Source organism: Simochromis diagramma, unplaced genomic scaffold (genome assembly GCF_900408965.1).
Source record: "Simochromis diagramma unplaced genomic scaffold, fSimDia1.1 OVJJ01000402.1, whole genome shotgun sequence".
NCBI classification, from domain to species: Eukaryota; Metazoa; Chordata; class Actinopteri; order Cichliformes; family Cichlidae; genus Simochromis; species Simochromis diagramma.
The window spans coordinates 2,711,682-2,739,095 of NW_024386972.1; the positions used below are offsets into that span (position 1 = coordinate 2,711,682).

Sequence of the window (27,414 nt, forward strand, 5' to 3'; positions counted from 1 at the left end):
CCGACCCAGAAAAAGCGCAATCAAAAAACGAGAAAATTACTTTGTTGAAAAACGTCACGTTATCCCCGTTTTCAAACTGCTTCACCGGGCCACACAGCCCGCACTCGCTAACAATAAAAAAGTCAAATAAAAGTTACAGAACTTGAGAGTTCAAGGTAGCGCGGGCTACTTGGAGTGCGTGTCACGTACAGTTAACCTTTTTATCGGGCATGCCTGTGGTCTCATCAGTCGATGAAATTCTTTGCCCGCGGCGGTGGCTTAGCCGAGGGACATGGACCAATAGAAAAATATTTCATTGTGTTAGCATTTCAAATGGCGAGTGGAGGGTGGAGAGGAGGGCATTTGGAGGGGCGGTGGGGGAAGTCGCTCGAACCGATCGTTGCCAGCGGAATTAATTGCCTATTCTGAGAATAATGTCCCTTAACCACGATTCTCGGAGGGCCGAACGCTAGCAGAGGCCACTTTTTTTTCTTTTTTTTTTGTTTGGTGTCTTCAAAAAGACGAGCGCTTAGGGGTACTGGCCGTATTAGGGGTTTAGCTCAGTCCCCTTCAGGCTGGGAAAAATAATCAGAAGCACTGAACCAAACTCAAGTAATCCGTACTCCAATTAAAAACGGCGAACCCATTACACTGAACATTAGCGCATCGACAAATAAAAACCTTAAAATTACGGCTAAATTGATTAAACTTTGCCAAATTCTGACAAATATTTGGAGTATTAGCGCAAATTCACTTTAGGAGAGACAACACGAGAAATTATCCTTCTCCGTTCGGCTATCAGCCAGTGCTCGATAAATGGCTCAAGATGGCGCGACCCCAGTGGTGCTTCTATCCTTTTATTTAAGGGGATTTAAGTTCAGGCTCGGCTACACATTGGCCAAGCATATGCAATGACCCTAACTGATATTGGTGCATCTTTTAGCCACATCTTAATCTAACCTTTATAAAGCTGTGCAGCTTTTCAGACTCAAAACAGCATTAAGAAGTAGCATTGTTTGGTGCAAGGAAAGAACAGCCCTGGGAGACGACGCCACAGAAAAGCTGGGGCAAGGAGCCCTCTGGAAAAGCAGCTGCTTATGCACTCCAATCAGTAGACAAACAAACCAAAACCCAACGGCTACGAAGGGAGGGGAAAAATTTATTTATTTTCATTTTTTTTTTTTTTGAAGACAGACAGGGCATCCCAAATGCTACCTCCCTCCACATCGACCTCTACGGGCCCATTCGCGCTCGGTGTCAATTTCATCCCTCGGCAGATGGACGGACGAATTCGCAGCAGTCCCCATTACACGCCTCTCCTTCGCTCATTGTGAATTCAGTCAACGAAGTCAATCTTATTAACTTCCGCGCCGGTTCACTCATGACATTTTCTTCAATTTTCTCGCCAACATCAAAAACATCAATTAGCAGCTCGAAAATGGGAAGGAGCGAATGACAGAGTCCGATAACGCAGCCTTATTTGAAGCCGAGGGTAAATCTATTCTCCAGTTTTGAATGTGTTCATTACAATTGCGTTTTCAAAGAAGACCTCCAAATAGCAAAGAAATTAAATTTATCTCCTAGAAATGTCCAGAAATTGTTTTTTTTTTCTTCCCTTTCTTTTTTTTTTAATCCTGTGTCTATCTCTCAGCCTCAGTGGGTGACACAAAGCATTGTGGTGCTACATTTTCTTTTTCTCATTAGAACAGATCACAACTCCCACAGAAGTTGAAACCCTATACTGTAACCTCTAGACTAACCCGTAGAAATTACTTTAAAAGGAGTCCAACATTTCTTTGGGAAGAAAAAAGAAGGCAATAAAGTAGCCTGCCCGTGACCTACGGATCCAACAAAAATACTAGACGATAAATGCAGTATCTATTTTTTACCCTACAAGGGGAGCTATTATCAGATTAAAGGAATAAAACGCTTTACGGGGAAAAAACGCTAGGGCTTTTCTTTTGTATTTATCAGTTCTCAAAATCAATCTTCACACGAGCATTTATCATTTAATTTACACGGCACCATTTAAAATGTGCTGTTACATTTTGTTTGTCCTGCAGCAACATTGTCACACGAATTCTGCAGTTATATTCATCTATGCCAAAAAAATTATAAAATTTGATTTTAAAATATTTTTGATATATCCAGGACTATTTTTAAATAAATCTTAAAATCGCTGTTTATTAATAAAACAATTTTTATCATGAAATTTAAGAATGCATCATCTAAATATTAACAACAATAATAATAATAATAATACAATTAAATATTTTTTTTTACAATAAAGTAGCATAATTACGTAAGTAACATTTGCATTTTTTTATAAACTATATTTTAAAATAGACTTACATTGAATAAATGTAATAAATTTCGATTAAAAAAACAAACGAAAAAACAAACAAATCACAACCATTTTATCCACAGCCTCATTGATCATTTCCTGCTACTCCACAGCACAGTTACATCAAAATGTGAAATACAAACCTACACATTAATGAAGAAGCTCTCTCATGGCTCAACTCCTCTGCCTCCCATCATTGATGAACATGTAACTCAATAAACCTCGGCCGGTAACCTTTAAGTAAAAGGCTATTTTTTTGCCGATATCCAAACATTGTCAGACGGCTTCCTCATGCTTGAGTTACATCTCCGAGGGGGTGAACAAAAGCAACTTTAGTGGCTGTGGAAAGACACTCGCAATGCGAGGGGGGGAGCGGGCCGGTCGCTTACGGAGATGTGCGTATCACGTTCCTCCGGCCCATTGATTTCTGATCTTTTGACATTATTTAGTAGCTTTTTATTTTCTTGCCCGTCTTTTATTCCATGTCATAAAAGACATAAATGTCCAAACAAGTGATGTTGGGAATATCTACTATCTGTCAGAAGAGTAGGCTTTTCCCGGCATTAAAGCGACCGAATGCTCTGACGCAGTGCCGAGAATCGGCGGGATGAAAATATCACTCTTTGTAATGGAGGCTAATCAGATTTCGGATGCCGTTTGCCTTCTAGCTAAAAGGAGATGGAAACGCTTGGAGCAATAGGGCTGTAACCAGTATACTTAAGAGTTCATCGCAATCCTGACCTCGACACAAAAGGCCTTGCGTTTGTTTTCTCACACTAAACTGGTATGTACGGCCAAGAAAAACGGGACGCGGAGTCAAAATTTTAATTTATTCCTAATGTCATTTTAATCTTTATTTCTGTTCTAAATAGACATGGCTGAAGCGGCGAAGCCGGCATGCTAAACGCAGAGGAAAACGAGGCGATGCATCTGTAACACGGCTGTCGGCTGAATGTTGAACACACAGTAGTGATCAGTTCCATTAAGCGGGGATTTGATCATCTCCCCCGTGCGCTTTCACAGCCCGGCTTCAGATTAGATCACTGTGAAAATGGTCAAATGGTGTGTTTATCTCTCTGTAATTATTTTGATGCAGATGACAGAGATTGGTTGTTTGCATGTGGTTAGATGAGTGTGCACAGTGTGAGCCAAGGCATGCACACACACTCTCAGGCAGGCACGCGAGCGTGGAAAGAGCTGAATGGGTACTCTCAATGCCATTAACCCATTAGATAATTTCAACAAAGGCCTGAGAATAATGTTTTATGTGCAAGGGGGGAAAAAAATTAATGTTCTTGCTGGGCAACACAAATGGACTTTCAATGAGATCGAAAGCGAAATCCTCGGACAACAATGGCGTGTGTTGAGCTAAGCTTAAACATGTAACCGCTGTGGTAAAAACACTATCTTACCTTGACAGAAGTAAAAAATATTTTGTTGCGCCCCTAAAAACAAATCAAAGCCGACTACGTGCTTTCATAGGAACACATCTTGCAGAAAAACAGCAGGAAAATGTGTAATATCGTCAGTCAGTAATGATGTTATGTCTAAAGTTTAAGTTCTCTCTTGGCACCAGCATAATTGAGGCACAGCTGATCTCCACTGTGTGAAGAGGACGTTTTTGTCCTTCCAGCCTCCGCTGCTCTCAGGATGCCCCCTCTACCTCGCTGTGACCTTGAGCGAAACAGCCTTAATCCTGAAGGGTAATTTTAAGATCTATTGCACACTTCCGAGGCTGATAATTACATTCAGATTTTTTATGAGATCATGAGCGTGATCTTTCGGCTCGCCCTATAATCACCTCTATTTTCACTTCACTCAACTTAGGCTGTGTCACTAGATTACCGGCCCTTCGTATCTACCTTCCCAATTACTTTTAAGAGTTTTGGATGGACAAATTTGTGCTTTCATGTCCCGTGTTAGTAGATGAGTTGCTGCTTCTGGCCATGAAAGGAGAGTTTTTAATGAGCTGAGGTAAGGTTAATTGGTTCACTAAGATCCTCTGAGTCATGTGCCTCTATATGAAATGAAGTCCATTTCCTGGAGTTTCCCCCGGACGTGTTTAATAACAAACACTTCAGCCCAATTTTCATGTTCCAGGGTGCAGGGAGAAATACAGTGAAGCTTGGCGAAGGTCTGTGTGGAGGGGGTGGAGGTTGGTTGTTTTTAGTTGTGTTACTTGCCTATACTATTAACGCCATCGGTGTTTATGTTTCTTCTGAGACCAGTGTGTAATTTAACGAATGCAATTATTGCTGTGTATTTCACAGATAACTAAAAGCTAAGTACCAGCAAAATATTATTCTGCGGCTTCTTTTTTAAAAAAAAATCTGAAATCATATGAGGCTGCACACTGTACTTATTCACTGTGGTTGCTTGTCACATAGACCACAGTTGGGTTTCGCTTGGTTTTCTGTTCTCCAACAGTGTGTAAGAAGAGCTTTCATCTGTCGTCTAAGCTAATTCTGCATTTGTCTATGGCATAATATCCCTAATATTCTTAACACAGTGTTTACTGAGGCAATGCACGCTTGCACATCTCAATATTTGCGACCATAAACTGCAAACAGTCTCAAACTCTGGCATTCAGCCTTGACTGTGGTTAAGAAAAAACACTCAACTTTTTGCATCTGTCAGGCTTGCACCAATGCCAGTGTTTAAAATAAACAACCTTGGGAAAACTATGGTTGCATTTATTGGGTGTTTGTTGTTATTTATTTGATCTTTTGCGCCAGAAGAAACACAATCTTTAAGCATTTAGCCAGCGTATAATTGATAAGACACAAGAATATGCTACTGATAAATATAATGCTATTTGGCAGTGAATGGGTTCAATATCAGCATCCCTGGCATGTACACATATCAAGTTTACCCTCAAAGTATGCAGCAGTTTCAATTTGGACTCCCCTTTCCCACTCAGGCTCAGTTCCAGCTGCGTGCTTTTCTATCAGGTTTTTCACTCCAGTATGCAGGCTAGCTCAGAACATGATCGTTCCCATATGTGTTTGCTCATCACGGGACAATGAAACTGCATGAAGCTTCTGCTATTGTTATAACTTCCCAAACCATAAGGGTAAATTTGCAGCAACTCGCCTTCACTTCAGCGCAAGGGAACCGCTGCACACACGCACACACACATCACACCGTTTCACTAATCTCCTGCAAATGACTGGGCCTTTCACTTGCTATTAGAAACTACATGATCTGAATCTGCCCAGACTAAAAGACCTTGTAATCAACCCTGGTGTAAATGTGTTAAGTTCAGTGTCTCGTTGAGGGGGGTTCAATGGTCCTGACAGTGTAATTACGGGTTGCCGCCACAACGCAGCGGCCAGCACACTCAGCGCTAATTCAATCCATCTTCATTTCCAAGAGCAACGCCCCTACCATTGATGGATAGTTATCATTAGAGAGTGACAAAGCACTGAAACAACTGAGGCGTGAGCAGCAAAGTGCGTGTGTGCGTTTGTGTGCACACCGGCAGTGGAAGAGGTGTCCTCTCTGATACACACTGCTGCCCCAGACAGCAGGATTATATATTACAACAGTATGAATACAGAGAGATGGGATGGTGAAGAACTTTGGGTCAGGGAGCAGGGTTGCATCCTTCACACCCACACACACACACACACACAAATAAATACACAGAATACCCGCACAGAGTATGTGTACGTGTTCACAAACACGCACAAACAGTTTGGCTCGCTGTGACCCCGACACACAGAGAGGCTATGGCTCAACTCACCAGCCTTTTATAGCATGCTGCTCACACTGCTCAGACTCACACACACACACACACTCATACAGGTCTGGGCACCATCTGCAGCCAAACACTAAACCACAGGCTGTGATTGAGGCAGACTGGCCTGCTCCTCTATATTTTCAGTCTATATATTCAGTCCACCCTGGGCTGTATATCTTAATTATGTGCTCTACCTCTTTTCCTAAAAGAAGCGGTGATGGAGTCTGCCAGTCAGGCACTGGAGCAGCAGCAGGCCACTGAAATGAGGCCCTTCCAGTCTTTATGGGGCCTCCAGCTCAGCCACTGCATCATTACACGACTTTTAAGCTCTGGACAAAAACACAGTGGATGCCTTGTTCCCCGTGTCTTTCCTGGCGTAACGCTGCATAATAGAAGCGATCCTGTTTATGGCATTTTTTCGTCTCAAGCTGCACGCCTTCAAAACAAACTGGAACTCCGAAACTTTTCGGGAAGACTAACAGGCTGTGAAAGGCTGTAATGAGTAAATAGCTCAAAGGGTAGAAGGGGAACAAATAGCCAGAAGGATTTTAGCGCTGTGCTGTGCTCACTGATTTGTCTTTTCTCTCCTCGCGGGTTGCAGCTTTAGGGTCGCTGCCGTCTAATACACACGCGCGCGCGCACACACACACAGACACAGGTTAGGCTTTGCCGTTTCAATGACTCAATCGCATCTGGAGCTCTCCATCGATTGTGGTCAGTGACCCAGCAAAGGCCCATGTGGCGAGCGCCTTGCTCCACCTCTCCGAATCAGACCACATTCAGAAAGGAAATCAGTATCATGGCCGCCCCTGTCCATTAACCAGGAGGTGGTGCTACCGGGATGTAGAGCACTACTTCATCTTTTTGCTTACATAGCTGAAAGGCAGACAGGGATTTGTTTGGTAGGGGTTTTCATAATAGCGGGGATTTAAAAGGCTTTTCTGACACCTGGAGTTGTAGACACTTCCTCAAAGACACAGACGTACTCTGTTTTACTGTCGGTGTCGATTTAGCGGCAGAGAGCGCTGAGAGGTTCACAGTCAGGTGACGCTGCCTACTTGAATGCATAAGATTCTCAGACTTGTGATCTCTTGTTCAGTTGGCTCACCGAGAGGAATGAATGGCTTGCTGCATAGCTCCAAACTCGCATGCACGCACACCCACGCAATTAAATCTGATGCTTACTCATGCACATTGCTAATGTGCCATTAAACGCTCACATGCGCTGTGCATTTTATGCAGCGAGCTCTGGCGATCGGTACGCATAACATGGAGGCATGAGCTCAGCGGCCAATGTGCAGCCGCAGACTGGCTGGCCTGCTTGCAGACCCTGCAGTTTGTTTAGCAACACTCCTTTTGACGACGCCCGAAGGGTGCAATTAAGCCCAATTAGAGCCTGTCGGTTTTATTAAGAGGCGCAGACTGGCCAGGCTCGGGGGCAGTGAGGGGTAGGAGGGAGGAGGAGGAGGAGAGGGAGGAGGAGTCTGCAGCACCAAGCTATCGCTGCTCTTGAGAAACTAGGCAAGCACCACTGAGGGGAAACTGGTGTAAATACACTGTATGCCAACTAAACAGGACAGCTGTGGCAATTATGACTAGGTTGGACTTTTTAAAAAAAAAGCCAAGCACCGGATCAAGTCCGCTTCTGCAGGTAACCTCTGTTCAAATGCAGAGAGATTACCATTGTGATGGCGCACAAACGCCGCTTAGAAGCGCAATTTTGTGATCAGAGAACCTGCAAGGATCAATGGATGACAAAACCAACTCATCTATAAATACTCACTGGCTACAGTGAATGCAGACATGTGTGGATGCAGATGTCACAAAGCATTTTCGGAAAGGGGTTGGGGGGGGTGGCTGTGTAGTTATGCGATTCTGCCCTGATACATTAGTGTGGCAGTGAAAAGAGCAATACAGCTGGCTTGGAACAAAAACTGCAGCATCGCTTTCATCAGCAAATCAAAAAAAAAAAATAGAAGAAGAAGAAGAAGAAGAACGCAAATGAATGTATCATTTTCTCCCCCCTCACAATTCCTTTTCCGTCGACCCCTCGACAGAGATGTTTACAGATAGCTATCATTCCCCCTCTTTTTCACATTTGTGCTTGGACATGTTTCAAAAGACCGGGCCTTTTCATCTCCCCTCTCGCTGTGAGGAAATTTGCTCCTTAATGGCTTTCAAAACAGGAAGCGCAGACAATAAAAAAAAAGGAGAAGTGAGAAGAACGCTTCGCTCCCCGGTCACCCCCCCACCCCTCCTCCTTCAGTCGACGCATCCTTTGCGGAGCTGAGTGCTGCGGCACACTGCTGCTCTGCCAAGGTGCCAACTGTGCCAGTCACACTGACCTCCATCTGCAGGCAACTTGATACCATCTCTTCAACCGCCGCGTACTCCCACTGAATGGGTTTGCTCAGTCACAGTGAAGTCTGAATGGCATTCAAGGCTCAGGCTTGGAATTGTGTTTCAAGTTTGTGTGCTATTGTATTCTTTGTTCACAGCTGCTGTGTTACAAAAAAAAAATCCTTTATCACTAAACTGAATACTAAAACGGTTGTACTGGAGGAATGCACACAGGAATACATTACTGCCAATGTGCAAATCATCCCACTATCAGGCAAATTAGAGACGATTTAAAAAAAAAAAAATTATTTATTTATTTTAAAACAAGTCTTTATCAATGACCCTCGGAAGAGTAAGGCTGAAATGCTACGGACCGGCTCAAATTACTACTTAAAGATGGTCTCTTGCCAAGTGCTAGCCTTACTATTTTTAATAGTATATGTAGGTGTCTGTTTACTCATGTTGTATTCATAATTCCGCCTCCTGCAGGGCATCCGTGTCCACTGAGTGCCCTTGAACATGCCATGAGTAGTCTTTCTGCGCCTCAACTAAAAAGAAACCTGAAAGACAGCTACACACGCTTCCGCACAGTTGGATAAAACAAACCTTAACCACACAACTCAACCTCACCAAAGAACTGGCTTTTTTTCAAAAGATGTTCAGAAGAGTGTTTTTTTTTTCCGTTTTTTTTATCTCCTCGTCTTTGCTTTTTCTCTCCCTGGGAAAAACAAATGCATCATTTTTCAGTTTAAAAAAAAAAAAAGAAAAGAAAGAAAGAATCTTTACTCCCTCCTCTCCCTCCCATTGTGCCATTTCCGTGTATGGAAGTGTTCCCTCCCATTGATTTTCTCCCAGCCAAGGCCCTACCCAACACAAGCTGTTTCCTTGCTGGTGTCATCTCCTTGTGCCTTTCTCCTTTTAACTGTGCTTTACTCTTGGCATAATATACAACTGCCAAACTGGTGATAGGGAGGGAAGAGCAATGGGAGGAAAAGCCGATAAATGCACTCAAAAGTTTTGGCTATTGATTTCTTTTTGAAGCAGATAGGGAATAAAGAAAACTGTTCAAAGCTACAGAGAGGCCCTTGTTTTGATCACCACTACAGTCGAGCCAGTTGGTAATGTTGTTGGTAGTAAGGCATTGTGTGTGCAATGTTTGCTTTGTTGTGCATTGTGTTACAGTTCAGCCAGAAGGCTTATTAAATGCAGAGGCCAGCATGCAGTGCTATCACTGATGGATGCAATCATAGAGAAAAAGGTTTTAATTCCAATGGAGGATGTCAAAGTGAGCACACAAAACACTGCAGCTGTGTGAGGAAACACAAAAAGTTTGTAAGTTTATAGCAAGGGAAGGAAAGGCAGGACTGAAATGGAGGAACAGTGGAGAAAAAGAGGGACTGGAATATCCATGGCATCCATCTACTTAAGACAGGACACCGCAATCAAAGGTGACACATTGGCATGTGCAAAAATCCAGATATGGAGGGAAAAGCTAAGCAGGAACACTTTCCAGCAGCAGCCTCTGCTCCCCTACTCAGCCAGCCCTCTGTGATGTGTGCCTGTGTCCACTGGGGGCTACAATTAGTCCATCAAACTCATTCAAGCCGGGGATCCACACCGCCTCTCCAATACCCCTTTCTGATTCTCCAAAGCCTGCGCTCCTCCAAAGAGACAGGCAACTTGTAAGACTAGGGGAGGTAGCCTTTGATGTGCCAGGTTTTACCTAGGCCTCCCTTTTTGCTCATATCAAGGCTGAGGAGATGTAACAATTAAAATGGCGGGACAGGCTGACGTCGCGGCACGTGCTTGCACAGGCATGTGCCCACCTGTGCGCCTAGGACACTGGCCTTTGCAAGTAGAGGGAGCACCACAGCCTGCTGGAGCAATGAGAAGTCACATGCAAGTTCAGATATGCTCTTTATGCCAGTACTATAAATCTGTCTTGTGGCTTCTCCTGGCTTCATATTGGCTGCTCCCCCCACCTCGTTTCCGTCTGTGTCTGTCAGTTAGGCGCTTTTTTCCCCTGTAGCAACATTTCACAACCTTTTTTTGGCCTGTAGCAGCTTAAACTAATCGAGAATTTTCATTATTTATGAACTATTTAATTAATTTATAAAGCAAAAACATCCTCCATGTTGTTGTTGGATTTTTCTTTTCATCTTCAGTTTAAGAATCTGCAGTCTTTCTGTTTTGCATTAATTAAAACTGAATAGCTTGGGTAAACAGGTAATCTGGAGGTGCCATCCTGGGCTATGGGAAGTTCTGGTGGAGATTTTTCTGACAGAACATATTTTATGGAAATTTAAGTGTTTTGTTTTTTTAAATGTTTCATTTCATAGGCTTTTATTTTAAGTGTAGTCTTTCAAAATCACCCCTGACTTGTCATCTGCGTGTCAAAAGACAGAATGTGTCCAGAACCCAAAATGAACAAACTCAGAGCCTGTGGTTCAGGGCGAGCTGCTGCGTTTCGTTGTGTAAGACCCAGCTTCACTTCTGTCTTTGCTCCAGTGGGGCTCGGTGGCAGACAGCCAGGTAATTACACAGCACTGACTACCAGCTCGAAGAGAAAGGGCCAATACCACACACACATACACAAAAACACTTATTTGCATGCCCAAAGTATACAGCTCACACAGTCCCACCTGCACACACACACATAATCTGTCTTGCATTCTCTCTCTCTCTGTCTTCCCTCACACACACACACACACATGCACACCGTCCCTGCCAAATACAAAGACTACATTATGTCAAGGAGGATTACAATGACTCCAACCTGACCCGGCTCTGCAGCCGCTCTACCTCTGGCGTGAGTCTCCCTGAATTTACTGTTTGGGGCTAAAAGACTGTCCAAAGTTTAAACAGGTGTATACTTATGCAGATGCAACAAGGCTCAAACATGTGGTCTGCATTAGCTGCTGCAGTGAAGCCAAAGCTGGAGCAGGAACCGAGCCCAGCTTGTCACTTGGGGTTGGTGATCTATTCACTTTCCATGAATTCGGGAAGTGGACACTTCCTCAAATTCCAATATAAATGAATAAACGAGACGCTAGAAACATATGCTTATTTAATCTCCGGCATAATTCAGAATTGTGAGTGGACTGCTTTAATTATTTCCGAATTGTTGTAATTGAATTCATGCATGGGAGTAATGGGTTTAGCACTGCTCAAGTAAAGAAATAACAAGACAATCAACCACACTGAGCGCTTTTATCGGTTTTATTCAACTGCTTTAATCCTCGGCGTTGAACCCGGAGGTGCGCAGAGATCGCAGCGTGACGTCACAGTTTTACAAAGCAGCGTAACGGAGTCATAACAAACTCTGCAACAGTCTGAAGCCTTAAAACCACTTGAAAAAGCAGATATTCTTAATCATCATCAGGGCTGCAACTACACTAATCCCAACAGGCTTGCCACTTCCTTTGAGTTAGACTTCAAATATGAAAACATTAAGACTAAAGTGATATCTCGCTGCAGTGAAATGTTTGTTTTTATTATCACATATTTTTAAAAAAAATCTTCACATGAAGCTGTGAAGTCAATGAATCTATGGCCAGGGAGCAGCAACAACACGAGTTAGCCATTTCAATCTGACAAAAAGCACAAAAGATTCAAGGAGTGAGTCGGCATAAAGGCAAGTAAATTGCACCAGCAAAACAAAAGGGAAGTCATGCTTCAGGGAAGCAGGAGGTATTCTCTCTCCCTTGTTGGTTATTCCACACTATTTTTTTTTCCAAAGAAAGGATCTTGTTTTAAAAAAAAAAAAAAAAAAAGGAAAGAAGGCATGGATTCCAGTGAATGCCAGTGAGAATCAAGCAAGCTATTCATGCTGCCAGTTGATTTAGGCACGCCTCGCTACACACCAATCAGCCCAGCCCCGGCCTCGCCAGCCACTCACTTGTCTGCCATTCCAACACAAGATGGAGACAGTGCCAAAAGTTCCAATTAAAATATCCATTTGTGATGTCTGTGCAAGAAAAAAAAAAAGAAAAAGAAAACAAGGACCGGGCTTTTTCGATAGCGTAGGAGAAAATACAACAAAAGCTGCCAAAATTCTGTGGACAAGCCACATACTTAAGAGTTTTCTGTCTACACAAACTAAATAAGTACGAAGAGTGTGTATGTAGGCAGAATGTGTGTGTGAGGGAGACAGGGAGAGAGACGGACTGAGCGTGTGCGTGCACGGGAGTACGAGCGTCTTGTTATGGAGGAACAGAGCATGTTGCAGATAAGAGGGCGATGCTGTTCAAAGAAAAAGGCAGGCCGGTAAAGTGCGCGCCGATTCGACATCATCGCCTTACTGTCCCTTAATGAGCCTGGAGAGGAAGTCTGGTGTCCACAGAATGGGCTCCTGTCTCACTCCAATCACGCTGCCGGGCTTTTTATTCAAATCTCACACACAACTGTCACGCAGCCAGTCTGGCCGCGCTGTTTATCTTACTCCAGGAGGATGTTAACAAGACAAATGAATGAATAAATACACAAATAATGCGTTTAGGTAATGTTAATAATGTATGAATTGGAAGCTGCTTTTTGACAGTAGCGCTGCACTAAGGATTCTTCCCAACTTTGGTGACAAGCTTGTTTATTCTTTTCCCAGCATGCACTTCTCTGCATCTTTCGAAAGGCACCGTCTAGCCAGTGCTGGGCGTCTATAGCACATCTCGCTGATGAGAAAAAGCGGTCTGACACATTAGTTTAGACTTCTCTCCCATGAAAAGCAGCCAATACCCTGAGTATTGAGCCATCTCTCGCTTCATCCAAAAACCTCCAGGATGATGATCCTCCTTAATCTCCCACAATGCAGCTCTCCTTTTCACCCCATCACCATTCCCTCCTGCTATTACTTGACTGATTCCAGTGACGTCTTTAACGGGCCGTTCAATTAGAGCAGACGTTTCAGAACGGCTGGATAAATAAATACAAAAGCGTGCTCACACCTGCATAGGTATGCAAAAAGCAGTCGTATCACAGCGTCACCTGCCTCAAAGAAGTGTCCCAAACTTCGAGGACTATTAGAACAAACAAAAACAAAAACAACAAAAAAAGGGAAAACAGGAGCAGAGGGGGAAAAATAAAAAAAAAACACTCAAAGAAACTGACTGAGTAGGAAAATAAGCATCACATCAAATTCCCTCCCCGGGCCGAGACAAAAGCGAGGCCTGGTACTCAGACACTGTCGACTGCGCGCACTTGGAAGACGGAGGGAAAAAAATAACAACCCGCACATCAAAACCAGAGCCAAACAAATCCAAGAAAAGTTCAGATAGGTCTTCATTGGAACCGCAGAGAGGAACAAATCAAATAAATTGGGGGGTTAGTCTCGTTCAGGCTGCCCCGACAAACCAGGAAACACGGTTTAGAATATATGAGGAAGGTGACGGAGGACGATGCTAAATGACTCAGAAAGCAGATACCCCGTGTTTACCCCTGCAAACTCCAAAAGAAAAGCCCCCTCTCCTGTTATAACGCGGGTGGGAGAGAGAAAACTGAATTCGAGGCAGCTTAAGTGCTCTCTGGAATCACTCAGCATTCCACCGTCTCCGACACATACACATTCACCGAGTCGAAATTTGACTGCGACAGTGTATTCATCCATAACTGTAAATTGTTCTTTGGGGAATTTGGCGGGGCTTCGTACACCCCACGACCCCTTCCCATCTTTCCCCGCTACAGTCCCTGTATCCTTGGCCTTTCCAGAAAGCTGTCTCCATCACTCTCAATCACAAGCTGCTTGCTCATATGTAAAGAACAGACAGTTGCCAAAGCAATTGTGGGATCACTCTGTGCTAAATCATTATAAAACCAGAAATATCTGTGAGGCCACAACAGTGATCCGGGGCTTATAAAGACGAAGGCAACAATAACTCATTGCCTATGTCCTTGAAGCACCTTCTGTAGTTGGATTATTGATTGCTTTCTGATTACTGTTTGCATTTATTAAATCTTTTAAGTACATGTTGCTTGTCTCAGATGCCTTCTGTCTTTCTGCCCTATAGGCCACAACTTATGTGCATCAGCACTGCTAATAAAGGGTTTAAATATCTGGGCGGGAAAAACTGGCAAAACTTCCAAAGTTTTGAAATTTTACTTCAAGACTTTAGTAAGAAAATTAAATGGTATATGTTTAGGAGACAAGAAAATACACCTACCACTGCTTTTATTATTATAATTTCTAAATTTAATTTCCAATGCCATATTGTTTTATTTGCAGGCTCTACTACAGTAACTTTGCGTGATTAAGGCTTTATACTGCCTTGGTCCGGCCCCTCGGCTATTCCACAGCCCTAAAGCGCCAGGGCTGGCTGGGATATATGATCTCATTGACATCACTTACAGATAAGAGTGGAAAAAACTGTCTAAAACCCACCCTCTGGAGCAGTCTGAAGTCCATACGCTACCCTCACAATTTGAAAATTTGGCCATTTTAAATACAAGCGTCCATCATTCTGACAGCATGAGAGAATATAAGGAAAAGGACAGTAGATCCAGGTTCTAGTTACCAGATTTCTCTTAAGTGTACGTCCAAGTCTTTGATATTAAACAGTAATATATACTAAACACCATGCCTGTGCTGACTAAAGGATCAGACAAACAGCTGCTCCCCAACTTTGCTACTTGCCCCTGTTGTAGTCTGGTTGTTGTTGTAAACTGACAGTTTCCTACATAAAGAAAAAGCCTGACTTCTCTTTGTTGTGGCTCAAAAAAAAGGCATGCTCCTCTGAAAAGTGATTTTTTCTCAACTACAGAAGGCTGTCATTTTGAAAGAAGCACAATACTGCAAACAAACCTTCACTAGTTGTGTGTGTATATATATATATAGAGAGAGAGAGGGAGAGAAATATATAAATATATATATTCAACCGCCCGCTTTTTTTAAAACTAAAAAAAGGGCAGTGATACCTGCACAACATGCATGCTACAAAGAATTTGCGTATGTGTGTGCATGTGCTAACAATCAAGAGCAAAAAAACACTAAATTCTGCAGCCCACCCCTGGGATATATTCTCTAAATCTCTTCACCCCGTTCTCTAAAGTTCACTTCCAAACTTCCTGGAAAAAAAGGAGCAGAATTTTCTGAGGAAACACAAAGAGGGTTAGTGAGAGTAATAACAGCACGGAGTAATAACATTTTGTTTAATCCCGCACAATTCTGCCTCGTACCACAGTGAGAACAGCAAACCGGCGGGGAAGGCGAGGCGGTGCGGCGAAAAGAAATTGCCACTCCTGCAGATGGACCCGTGTTAGCAGCAGAAGTAAGAGGTAGGAGTTTGTCTGCAAGAGAAACGCCACAAACTCCTGAAAAGTTGCCATGAGCCACTGCTACCCTCCCACTGCCTCTTCCGTCCTCTTTGTGGCTCGGCTGAAACCTCAGGCCTTTCCTTACTACTGCCGGGAGGGGGGGGGGGGGGAAATGAGGTCAAGGATCGCCTTACTCAGGCCTGCCTCCCCTATGGTCACCCCCTCTTCACCACCCCCCGCCCCACTCACTTAAAACCTCATTCCATCACTGTGGCCAAATCCGCCTCGTCCGACTCTCACTCCGCCCTCCACCGCTCCGAGTTTCATTTCTTCCCTCCCCTCTTCTTTGCTACCACCCACCCTGCGCACTCAACCCGGTGCTAATTGGTAAATCTGTTGAACCATGTCATCCCTAACAATGAGACACCTGGAGCTCTGTCAAAACAAGTTTCCCTGTGAAACGGCCTCCAGTGTTAATACAGTAGCGTACCGAGACGCTGAGTCTGTTGTCACTCGCGATGCTGACCACAGAAATGCAACCAGGGATCGTCCTATCTGAGGACATGTCTCAAACGCCAGCACACCCCGACTGCCGGCATGTGAGGATTGGTTTGTTGTAAATTAAGATTATTCATTAATATTACTCCTGAACCTTGACCCTGTTTCTTTGTGCAAATAAACTCTGACTTGATTGTCATGTTTTTCCAAAGCCTAATTAGTTAGGGGCTTTCGATCCACTCCTTGAAAGCCTGAAAGTCAGAGCTCAGGGTTAAATAGAGTCAAACTCCTGAATGCACTCACATAAAAGTTATATCATAACCTGACTATCTATCATCTAAATAAGTCACACCTTAAACACAAGGACACTACGCACACACACTCGTGTAGACAAAGATTTGTTTGTAAGACACGAGCACACACACACAGAAAAAGACAGACAGGCACACCCAACAGTGATCCTTACAGACCTTGTCAAACAAGTTCTAGCAAAGGCACTTGTACAAGAGAGGGGGGGGGGGGGGGAATCGTGTCGACGTCAACGGAGGAATGTTAACCACATTAACAGCTGATTTCCCTTCGGCCTGTTTTAAAGGGGCTATGTTTGGGGTTTTTTCCCTCCTAACAACAAAGGCTGCACATGGTGTGCAAAATCAACAAGCAATTGATTAGTCAAACAATTCAAGTAAGCAATCCAGAGAGCCACGGACGTCTCAGAGGAGATTAAGACGTCTCTGATGGGCTTCGTAATGCCAGCCTCTTTCTGACTTCCCAATGCCCGACTGAAGCAAATCAAAACAAGGCTTAGCGATGTCCTCAGAATGTCAGCATTGCAGTAGAAACAGGACTAACTTTACCTGTGAGCTTTAAAAAAGATTCCACAGAAGTTGTAACCAACGAGTTGCTGCTCTTTGAAAAAAATCTGGACCCAAATGCCAGGAATAAGGAAAACTCTCAATATTCAAAACAAGTGCACAGACAGTGGCAGAGTTAAGGGTGGCCAGGGGTACCCACTGCCCTCAGTGTCTAAAACAGTTAGCCAACCCACACAAGCAAAAATGAAGCCGGCAAAGGAGTTTTGCATATACAAACAGAACTGCAATTTCATCCAATTGATCATATTTTCAACACCAATAACCTTATAAAAATTATTTGAAACAGCAATAAAAACAATAAAAAGTATGCAGGGTAGTCTGCATACTAGTCTCAACCTGGCTACCCCCATACAAAAGGTCTTACCCTGCCACACATCTAAAAAGGACGTTACCCATTAAAACATGCATTATTTTTTTCTTACTCCTCTTTTAAAAAAATGTTATCACTAGAAAGATCTGGAAAGTAAAAACAGTCACATGCAAAAACATTTTCAAAGCTGAATAAAGCTGAACATAAAAAGAAAAAGAAAAGAAAATCCAAGAAGTTAAATGGATGTAAAAGAATGAAGCCTGAGCACCGTCCCTCCGGTACCATCTCCTGGATGAAGGCATTTTAGACATTCAAAAAGCACATTAGCATTAGAGCAGCAGCACTGAATTAGCGCAATAAACAGCAAAGCATAATCATCATCATCATCATCATCATCACCAGGATTTCATTTTTCATTCTTATTTTTGTTGCTGTTGTTTTAAATCATCAATTATCAGCTGTTAATTTGTGTGTGGAATCAACCAAAAATAAAATCCAAGAAGATATTTTTGGAATTCAAAGGTCTCTCACCAAATGAAATTGGTGAAGGCTCAGATCTGACTGTCCGGGGAATTCCCAGCGGAAGGGCCCCTGTAAGGCAAAGATGGACGTTCCCAAGTCACACAATTATATCAGCTCTCCATCTCTCATCTATTCTTTCTCTCACTCGTACACTCTCACACACACACGAACACACAGATATCTGCACTCAATCCCAGCCGGCCAGGTTTTATGCAGAAAGCAACGTGTTCTCCCTGGAAATAACGCATCCCCCTGGCCTTTTAGTTATTTAAGCAACTGCCTCATCTCTGCTGGCTCAGCTTTCTCCTGGGTGCGCGCTCGGCCCAGTTATGACTAATTTTACTCGGAGAGAATGGGAGAACACTGGCTCGGCACGGGGTTACGCGGTTGTCAGTACTGGCTGGCTGGTTGTTCAAACAGTATTTCACTTTGGTAGAACATTTCATCTCCTCAGCATGCGCACCTTCACATATGTTCAGCAGCAGTCAGCTGATCTAGGGACTTAGCGTCGCCACCATTTTGGCAAAAGCTCAAAATATTTTAACTGCAAACAGGCGACAGGATGAAAGGTGTCACCAGTCGTGCTTTTACTGATGGCAGAACAAATTACGCCTGAAATAAAATGATGGCGACTTTGAGTCCCCAGAGCAGAATTTTCAGGTGTTTTTACCTCTCTGATATAGGCATTAAAATTGTGAACTACATTACTAGGTTTTCAAATACCGATTTTTTTCTTTAAGAGGCATTCAGAGGTTAAACTGGCACATTTAAAAAGATCGATAATTTGCCTTAAAGTTTGGGATTATAGAGGACAGGAGGAGAAGAAAATAAGGGCTGGAGATAAAGAGCCAAGAGGGCGAGACACTTAACTATGTCTTTAAATTTAATACGCACACTTGACAAAATAAATTAAATATTTAACAATTTGTATTCTCACTAGGTGGCCTGTTAACAAGTTATCAGGTGTTTTAACACATTAAGGTGTTATGTTCCAAATCCTAGGAGCACGAAGACTCTGAGCTTTGTTGTGGTGTTGTTGCTGACTAAGCCAACACTGAGTGGATTGTCTGTGGGAACAAGCCACCATCCAGACTGCTGGACAGATACAATGACTGAGGTGCTCTCATTTTCATTGTCACAGTTCCCGGGCCTGACGCCATGTCTCAACTGCCTCAGATTTTGGCCCGAGCCGATGATGTAAGCGTGACCCCTTGAACAAACTCCTTGTCTGGAGAAGACGGCGAGTGACAGCGGACAGTCACAGCTGTCTCTAATCTGAGAGCTGGACGGCACCGCCAAGAAGAACTAGCCTATGTGGATGGAATCTTCAGTGGTGTCACGTGCTAAGTTGGATTTACATATTGGTGTATAGAATGACAAAATGCAGTATTAGTATTAGTAAACTCAACTAAGAAAATACTTGCACATAAAAGAATCAGATGAAAATTACTTGTTATGTTTGAGATGTGCAGTGAAGGACAAGGATTGATGCACGTGAACAAAAAGAAGACAAAAGGTGGGGTGGAGTAGAAGAGGTTATTTAGAAGAAGGCTTAAATGCAGAAGGAAAAAGCAGCTTAAGGCTGACATAAGCCAGGATAGAGAAAGTGCGCTGGGTAAAGCCTATGGACAGTTTGTGGGTGGTGGCTGCTGACCACGGGGTCGCTAATTAACAAGAGAGAAGGCTAGGCCTCCCGGAGGCCTGGACGATTGTCTGGACAGCCCAGGTGCATGGCCCATTCAGACCACAGGAAGCTCCCTTTATCCCTCTTCCCTCAAAATGGACAGAGAAGTGGTCAAGGAGGGTGAATGTGATCCTGTCTCTTTCTAATGCTGACCTCGAGCAGCAGTCGCACGACTATAATAGGAATCCACTGTGGTCTGTCTTTTCTGAAAGCATGGCTAAAGCTGCTTTTTCCCCCCCCAACCTAATATCAAAAATATGTCACTTTGTATTATTTTCTTCCCAGCCTCCTTCTAGTATAGAACCGGTGAGAGCGAATGGGAGTAAAATACGCATGTTCAACAGTTGCAAAAGCTCAGGTGGGAGGTCTTACAAGCCGTAAAAATGCCCAGATTCCATCACTTCCTCCACACTAATTACCATACACTTGGAGCGAGTGCCCTTCTTCTCTTCATCCCTGAGCCCATGCTTCACTTCCTCTGACACACACACACGCACACAATGGCACACAGCGAGGTGCAGTCGGGAAATGGTTAACACTCCAGCCGTCCCCTGCTGCCAGTGAAAGCCCACAAAACAATGGAGACATTGTTCGTCCAGGACTAGACTCTAGACTCTAGGGTTGTGTACGCGTGTGCATGATTGTGCACGTGGATGTCAGAAAGTAGACTGTGTGCGTATGCTCTTAACATGGACATGCCCACCCACCATTCCCAGAATAGCAAATTAGGAAATGTGATTCAATTAGAATGGCATATCTTGGTTTCTTGGTACTGGATTAATTAAAATTGAGAAAAAAGAAGAAAAAAACTTTCTGAAAGTTGACAAATGATGCCATGACATTACCAACATGAGCCTGGATTTCAGCTACGGCAATACTGTTATGCCATCAACACATGCTGTGTAAGAGGTGCATTTCCAAAACAATCTCATGTTGTGACATGTTGTGTTACCAGTTAACGCAATAATCCCTATCTAAATAAAAGTATAAGACTGATTAAGTCACGCATATCTACTCCAAAACCTATCAACCAGCTTCAGGCTACTTCCTCTAGCCAAGTGTGCACAAACAGTCTTCAAGACCACAGTGTCAAATTAAACCCTCATAATAAAAAAGGCAAGTTGACAAAGTAAGGACTGTTTATGATCTTTCCCTCAGGAGCTGTGTGAGGCATAAAAATGTTTCTTGGAGTCTCTCCCTCTAGAAATACACATCAATAGGCAGATAAATATTGAATAACTTTCAACCAATGGCATGAAAGTTCAGCAGCGGCAGGTTTTGAGGCTGCCTGCGGGGTGGTCAGGCACTTCAAAAAGTCCTGCGTGCCCCCCTTTGAGGGCATGGTAAACAGGGGCATACACCGTGCCCTCAGAAAGACCAGCCGGCGTGAGGTCACTTCCTCTTTTTCTTGGCTGATCCTCCAGTGCTCCACCTCGAATGAGCCTTCCAGACAGAAATGACACCATCTGTCTGCATCTTTGTCCCTGCCCATCTCTCTGTGCCTTAACTTTCTCAGAGGCTTTATCTGCAGGCATCGATGTCTTTCCTTCTTTCTCCGTCTTTATATTGTTGTTTTAACTGTCTCTGGGTCACTCAGGCTTCAGATTGCTGTTATCGACAGGCCAATCAAGAGGTTCTTATCACTGTCGAAGCAGCCTGTTAGCGCTCCAGGCAGGAAGAGTCAAGGTGATTGAATGTTTCTTTGCATTTGTAAACAAAAAGAAGCTACCGTTTACAGCCCAATTGATTGATAAGGGGATCACGTACTAGATCGTGCAGACCTATATCTTGTAGATGTAAAAAAAGAAGACGAAGAAGAAGAAGGAGGGGGGAAAAAAGGGCTTGACCGATGAGTGACACCTGTGGGAGTCCGCGTGGGGTTATCATTGGAATTCACTACGCTGTACACAGTTATCTGTCTTTTCTATATGTATGACAGCTGATATGATGCAAACCAGGGAAACATTCAATCACACTTCCTTCTCAGTCAGAGGTGGATGCTGGAGCAGGATGGAAGGAGTGGCAACAATACAAGCTGCAGTTCACATTCAATTTCATCACTTGTACTAACAGCCAGTTGTGTGCCTATGCAGCCATGCTGCAATGCCTCTGATCTTACCAGCCTGTGTACTCTATCAAACAGATCACACTGGGGTTGGGCAATATGACCACAGATATTACAATATATTCTCCCATATTGATCACTGTCAGTACTAATCACACTAAGAGTTTAAGAGCGCTCTCACTATTGCAATGTGATATTTCTTTGGCTCTCTGCTTACAAGTAAAGCCCAAAGAAAGCAAAAAGCACACCAAAAGGTTTATTTAGAATTCAGATGAGGTTTTAATTATCAAATCCAACTCACAGCCCTGTAAAAACCCATTTAGGAGATTGAATTGGGAAAAGGTTGCTTAGGCTCACTATTATTTTTGGCCAGAAATCACCTATTCAGTCCCAAACTAAATTGTATCCATGCTCAAAGCCCATCTGTGCCCACACTAGGCTTAACGGTTCCTTTTTACTAGGGGTTATGTTGGATGAACATATGTACATGTTGCTGCTATCTGCAAACTAGATGACCTACAGTGTCCAATGTTTATCTGTGGTACTGGCTAAATGTAAAAGAGCTAAATGTTTATAATAAGGATTTATTTTCCACCCACCAGCTTAAAAGAAAACGAGATAAACGAGAAAATAAAATACGGTCTGTTTCAGAATGTCACAACTGCAGCATCCCTATTTTTAACATAACTTTATTCGTCTTTATTTGTTTTAAAGAAGCAATTTTCTGTTACATTTAATCCCACTTTACTGCCTTAAAGTGTCCTTTGGCATAAAATGATCCAGGATTTTATTAAACTTGGAAGAAAACTGATCTGGCCACGGCTTCGCTTCTCTTCATGCATTTTGCTTTTACATCTCCCTGATCTATTACTTATGACCAATTTATGTCTTTATGTCTCTTATCTTTTGGTGTAACTCAATAGGTACGGTCTCTACTTTTCACTGTTGCGAGCTTATTTCTTCCATCAGTCTGGTTGTCCATCTTTCTTGTTTCATGTTTGTTTTTGCCCCATAGCCAATTTCTGTTTTCTGAGCTGGTGTTGCCTTTTTTGTTCCAAGCCTATTACTGTTTCATGCTTGACTGACTGTGTGGCGTTGTAATGGAGCTTACTCTCTGTCTTCTAAAAATCAGATGTTTACATTTATAGAATGTGCTTTAATTGCAATTATAGATCATTTTAGCAGCCAAATGAGGTCTCTAATTAAAGCAGTTTATTACAGAAGAAAAGCAGCATGACGTCACCCCCAGAGTCTCCAAAGTTAGAGCTGCAGCGCTTTTTCTTGTCCTTAAACTTCTTCATGCGGGGAAGAAACGTGAATTGTGCTGCACGGGTTGATGCGTATGTGAGGTGGTATTTACAGCCATATGACTCATAGCAGGATAAAACCTCAAGTATTTACCTGCAGCGTTTGCTGCCTACGACCAGTTTAATGACTTCAGAGAAGTTGGGACTCTTTTTCTCAGCGTCTCCGAAAATAACAGAGTAAGAAGAGGCCCCCCTGAACTCTTTGGTATAAAAATAACACTAGCATCGCAGGCGAAGATAAGGAGGGCCTTAGCTGGGCTTGTTTTGTTCAGAATAACACTGTCATCACTGGCTCTTTGTCTTGAAGACCACTTTTGACAGGGTTTCTGTTTTAAATAAAAAGCCTTGTCAAGTCCTGCTATTTTTAAGCTATGTTGTGCTTAACTTAAATAGCCAAAAACACTAAAGAGGCTTTGGTTTGCCAACTTTTCAGCTAGCGTTCGAGCACGTATTTACTACACACCATAAATGTAAGTGAACTGATCAAATGTCATATGTGACTCAGAGGGACACCGTGTCTTGACAGTGTAATCTGCGTGACAAAAATCCTTACTACGTTTGGCGTGAGCTCCAGAGTCATGATGACAACTGTGCAGCAAACACAAAAAAAAGGGGTGGGGGGTTACTTTGTAGCCATTACCACAGGAGATACTCACGAGGATACAAACTTGGAAGGTTTCTCCTTCTTAAATTTTCATTTTCATAACAGTTAATGCACTCCAAACAAAAGTAACAACTGTGCCAATAACGGCCCAAGGCGTTGATGGCCACCTCACTAATTCTGCTCAATCCCTACTCTCATTGATTTTCTTGGCTCGCTAACCCTGTGACCACATACGTACACCTCCCCATGTTCAACCTCTCTGCTGACCTCCTGAAAACTTTAAGCCTTTGGCTAACTATGAAGTTCATATTCAACTGTTCAATCTAGAACTGCTAGTCTCTCAGATATTGACATGCCTGGGATAGATGCTCTGTTATGTGCATGTACTGAATATGCCCCTATGGCTGTCCAGCCAACTCTCCTGCCAGAGTACTCCTCCAACTACATGGGTAGGGTAATCAATGCTGAAGGAACGCCCACACTTCTCTCAAAGGCGGTGTATTAGCAGCCCAGCGTTAGCCTATTCTCATGAAAGTTGTCAACACGAGACCAGTTTTTCCACCATCAGCCAGCTCAGCCTGCCCCGGGAGTTATCATTTTTCCCTGAGATTACAGCACCTGCCACAGCGGCCGCCCCTGATCGCACTTGCAAAACCTCTGCTTTCTGGGACCCACGAAACTGCCCTTGTCAAAGCGTGCACCCGCACAAAAAAGAAAAAGTTGATATAAAACTGACTGGGTGGTTAGTGACTGTGTTTAAGGGTAAATGCAAACAGCTATGCGTATTCAAGTCCAAGGGTTTGTTTCTGTTCAGCTCCGTCAGTCGTGAATGAGGGAAGAAAGAGATAAAGGACCGAGCGGCGTATTACTTACAACGATGTGTGCCGGTGAAGGGGACCTGGCATCTTTAAGTGCTTGTCTACTTTGAAGACTTCCTGGTTGAACATCTAGCAGGGGCCATTTCATCTGTAGGTACTGAATGGCAGAAAGGAAACAGAATGGAAAGAAAGAAACAAAACATGTTAACAATGCAGAAAGCAAAAACCAAAAGACCAAATTAAAAAAAAGACAAAAAAAAGGGGGGAGACGACATTTCTTGACAAGTGTATGGATGTGGTAACTTAAAAACATGGAAACGCAAATAAAGATCTAAAGGCAGATGGTAGAAGGTGGTGAGGATGGGTCAAGCATGCACACGAGAGTCCACAGCAGCAGCAGTGGCAGCAGCAAAACCAAATCATATCAGAAACACATAGCACACATGTGGTAACCAGGCTCCATCGCAGGTTTAGAGCTCTACTTATCTTTAATTTTTTTTTTTATGTTAACTAAGCAGCAGACACATGATTCAGTGACACATTTCTGGAGTTAAGGTCGAGTTAGGGCTGGCACTGTACGCAGCTTATGGCTTTAAGATGACCTAATGTCATAAATGTGACTGTTGTCAGACATTTTATTAGAACCCATAAAGTGGATAGAGCATGGCGTCTCACCACCACGCTCGTCTAAGGCTAAACCTCTTGACTGCACTTATAAATGATTGACTTGGCCTCTATCAGAAGTCAGTCTGTCTCTTTCTCCCACCCTCTCTCTCTCTCTGACACACACGCACACAGATAAGCAGAAACACAGGTCAAGAGAAACATCTGTCCGGGTAATAAACTTGGTGGCATCCTTTGTAATTTGATGACATACGTTGACCTTAAAAAGTATTAGCTCATACCTGTTGGCAAAATGACCGTGGAAACTTTCTGGACATGTGCATATTTAGTCATATTAAAACATTGCAAATGCTCAAACATGCAAGAGCAGTACGAAATTTATAAATTCTTGCTGATCACACAGTAAACTGTGGCTTGCTCAGCCACCAACTGCTTGGTGTTGACTCTGCTTATCAATGTCACAGCCACCTAGCTCGAGGGAAAGAGGTCACAGCAACTGTTTCAGCTGTGAAGGAAGGAACAACAGGGGCTCTACGCAGCATAATAACAACGGGTATTTCAGTTACATTCGAATATTTGCTTTATATCTGCTTCAATTCCATTGAGAAATCACTGGGGTTGGGACTAACTAACACCAAAGAGGAGTAACAGTCCCATGCTGTAACTTCAGTGCCACGGACACTCTTAAATCACACTTCTTCCCAGTCTCTTCTCCATATTTATATATAATTATTACACCCATGATCACATGTTGGCACATGATGACAAAAAGTTTGCATTATCTGTTCCTCGAGGACAATCTATGCAGAGCGGAAGAGATCGAGCTTAATTGTGTGGTAGCGCTCGCACAGCGACGAAGGTACGCATCCGCTTTCTTTGTGTTGCCATCTCGCAGAAGTGACGGCTCAGGCACGTCTGAGGATATGTGCGTGCGCATGTGTGCGAGAGTGTGCCGGTGCTGGTGAGAGTGAGCATGTCGCGACCCTTCCTGAGACTGTGTCTAAATCAGTGGTAATTAGCGAAGGGTTCACTGTGGGGTGTCTGCCAGTGATAGACGCTGGAGGGAGTTATTGACTCCATGTCCTCGGTTATAGCCTGTACTGGGGAAAAAAAATAGTTTGCTGCCTGGTCTTTCTCCACAGCTAACACTCATTTATGACCCAAAGATGGCTTTTACTGCTAAAAAGCTGGGTTTGTTTATGCTTGTTTGTATGTCCTCAGAGTGGAAAAGGGAATGGTTATAAAAACTCCAGAGCCGAAGTCTTGTGAGCTTTTTATGCACCCTCTACACTGGGTATTAATTGCCATGAAGGGGGGTGAGTAGGAGAGAAGGGTGGTGTTGTAACAGTAAAAAAAAAAGGAAAACTAAAAAAAAAAGGCAAGGAGTAGAAGGAGGAGAGTGACGGGGCTGCTGTCATGTATGAGGTAATTCAAGACAGCGTCCAGTGGTGCCAGAGGGGCGAGAGGACAGGGCAGTGGTGGAGAAATTGGAGGAATTGTGAATCCAGTCATGGGAAAGTCCTGCCATCCCGTGCGCATGTGTACACGTGCTCACACATTCGAATTTTCAAACACAGCTGCAGCCAGGGGAGGTTAAAACAAGGGGACATTCTGAGGAGGTGGGTAAAGACCGTGAAGGTGACACTCCAGAGTGGGGTGATGGGGTAGTGAGACACCAAAAGTCTAGCAGGGAGAGAGGGAGGGTGCTGGGAGTGCATGCCCTGACAAGTGGCTCCACTTCAGCTCTGCTGTTGCAAATGTTCTCACACACTAATCTCTCCTGCAGATTTTATAAGCATGCAGAGGAAAACGGAGCCTTGGCAAGAACCAGACTTTCCGACCACCCCCTTCTTGGCCTCCTGCCTCCCTCTCCTTCTTTCTCTTTCTCTCTCTCTCCGCAGGCCCGTCTGCCCTGCTAACGGACACGCTGCCTGGGCTTGAGTAGGCCGTGACCTCTGACCCCCTCTCTGCTACTCCAAGCCCCTCCCTGTTCCCAACTCTGCGACCTGAAAACTCTCCTGCTATGAGGGGGCCCCCCGTGTAACTCAAGAGCCATTCCAATGTGACAAATTGCTCCATTCCAGGATAACTCTCTCCTCTCGTCTGTCTCTCCTCCCCTCCCTCCCACACATACAAACACTAGCAAGCCCCCCTTTGACAGACCCCCACCCTGTAAGAGCCATCCTAGCCGTTGTGCTCCTGCTCTGGGTTATGCAGCATACGGCTTCTCCTTCTCCTCTCTCCCTTTCAGTCTTCCCACCCAATATCCCTCTTGTTCTCTCCTCACTACCCTGCACCCCTCCTCAGCTGGCCAGCCCCACAATGGGATCTGAATGACTCAATTGTCTCTGATGAAGTGAAAGACAAGGGAGTCCTCTAAATCCTAACAGAGGGATGAACTCACTCTCGCTTGTCCCGATATTCTGGTCGTCTGCTGCTTTCCTAAGAACAAGGAGGCAA

The 27,414-nt window shown here is 43.8% G+C and overlaps 1 protein-coding gene across 28 annotated transcripts in view; it reads right to left on the minus strand.

Annotated features, from left to right (window-relative positions):
- The window catches only part of tcf7l2 (transcription factor 7 like 2), an 87,575-nt gene that overhangs the window by 33,154 nt on the left and 27,007 nt on the right, over positions 1 to 27,414 (minus strand). For 15 of the 28 annotated variants that reach the window (XM_040039240.1, XM_040039244.1, XM_040039239.1 and 12 more), the window contains exons 4-5: positions 24,386 to 24,487; positions 17,862 to 17,921 (exon numbers count right to left, since the gene is read on the minus strand). The exons of 5 other annotated variants lie outside the window; for them this stretch is intronic. In XM_040039240.1, the coding sequence (XP_039895174.1) occupies positions 17,862 to 17,921; positions 24,386 to 24,487 (162 nt within the window). The remainder of the gene's footprint in view (positions 1 to 17,861; positions 17,922 to 24,385; positions 24,488 to 27,414) is intronic. 8 more of the 28 variants (XM_040039247.1, XM_040039252.1, XM_040039250.1 and 5 more) reach the window with 1 other exon arrangement.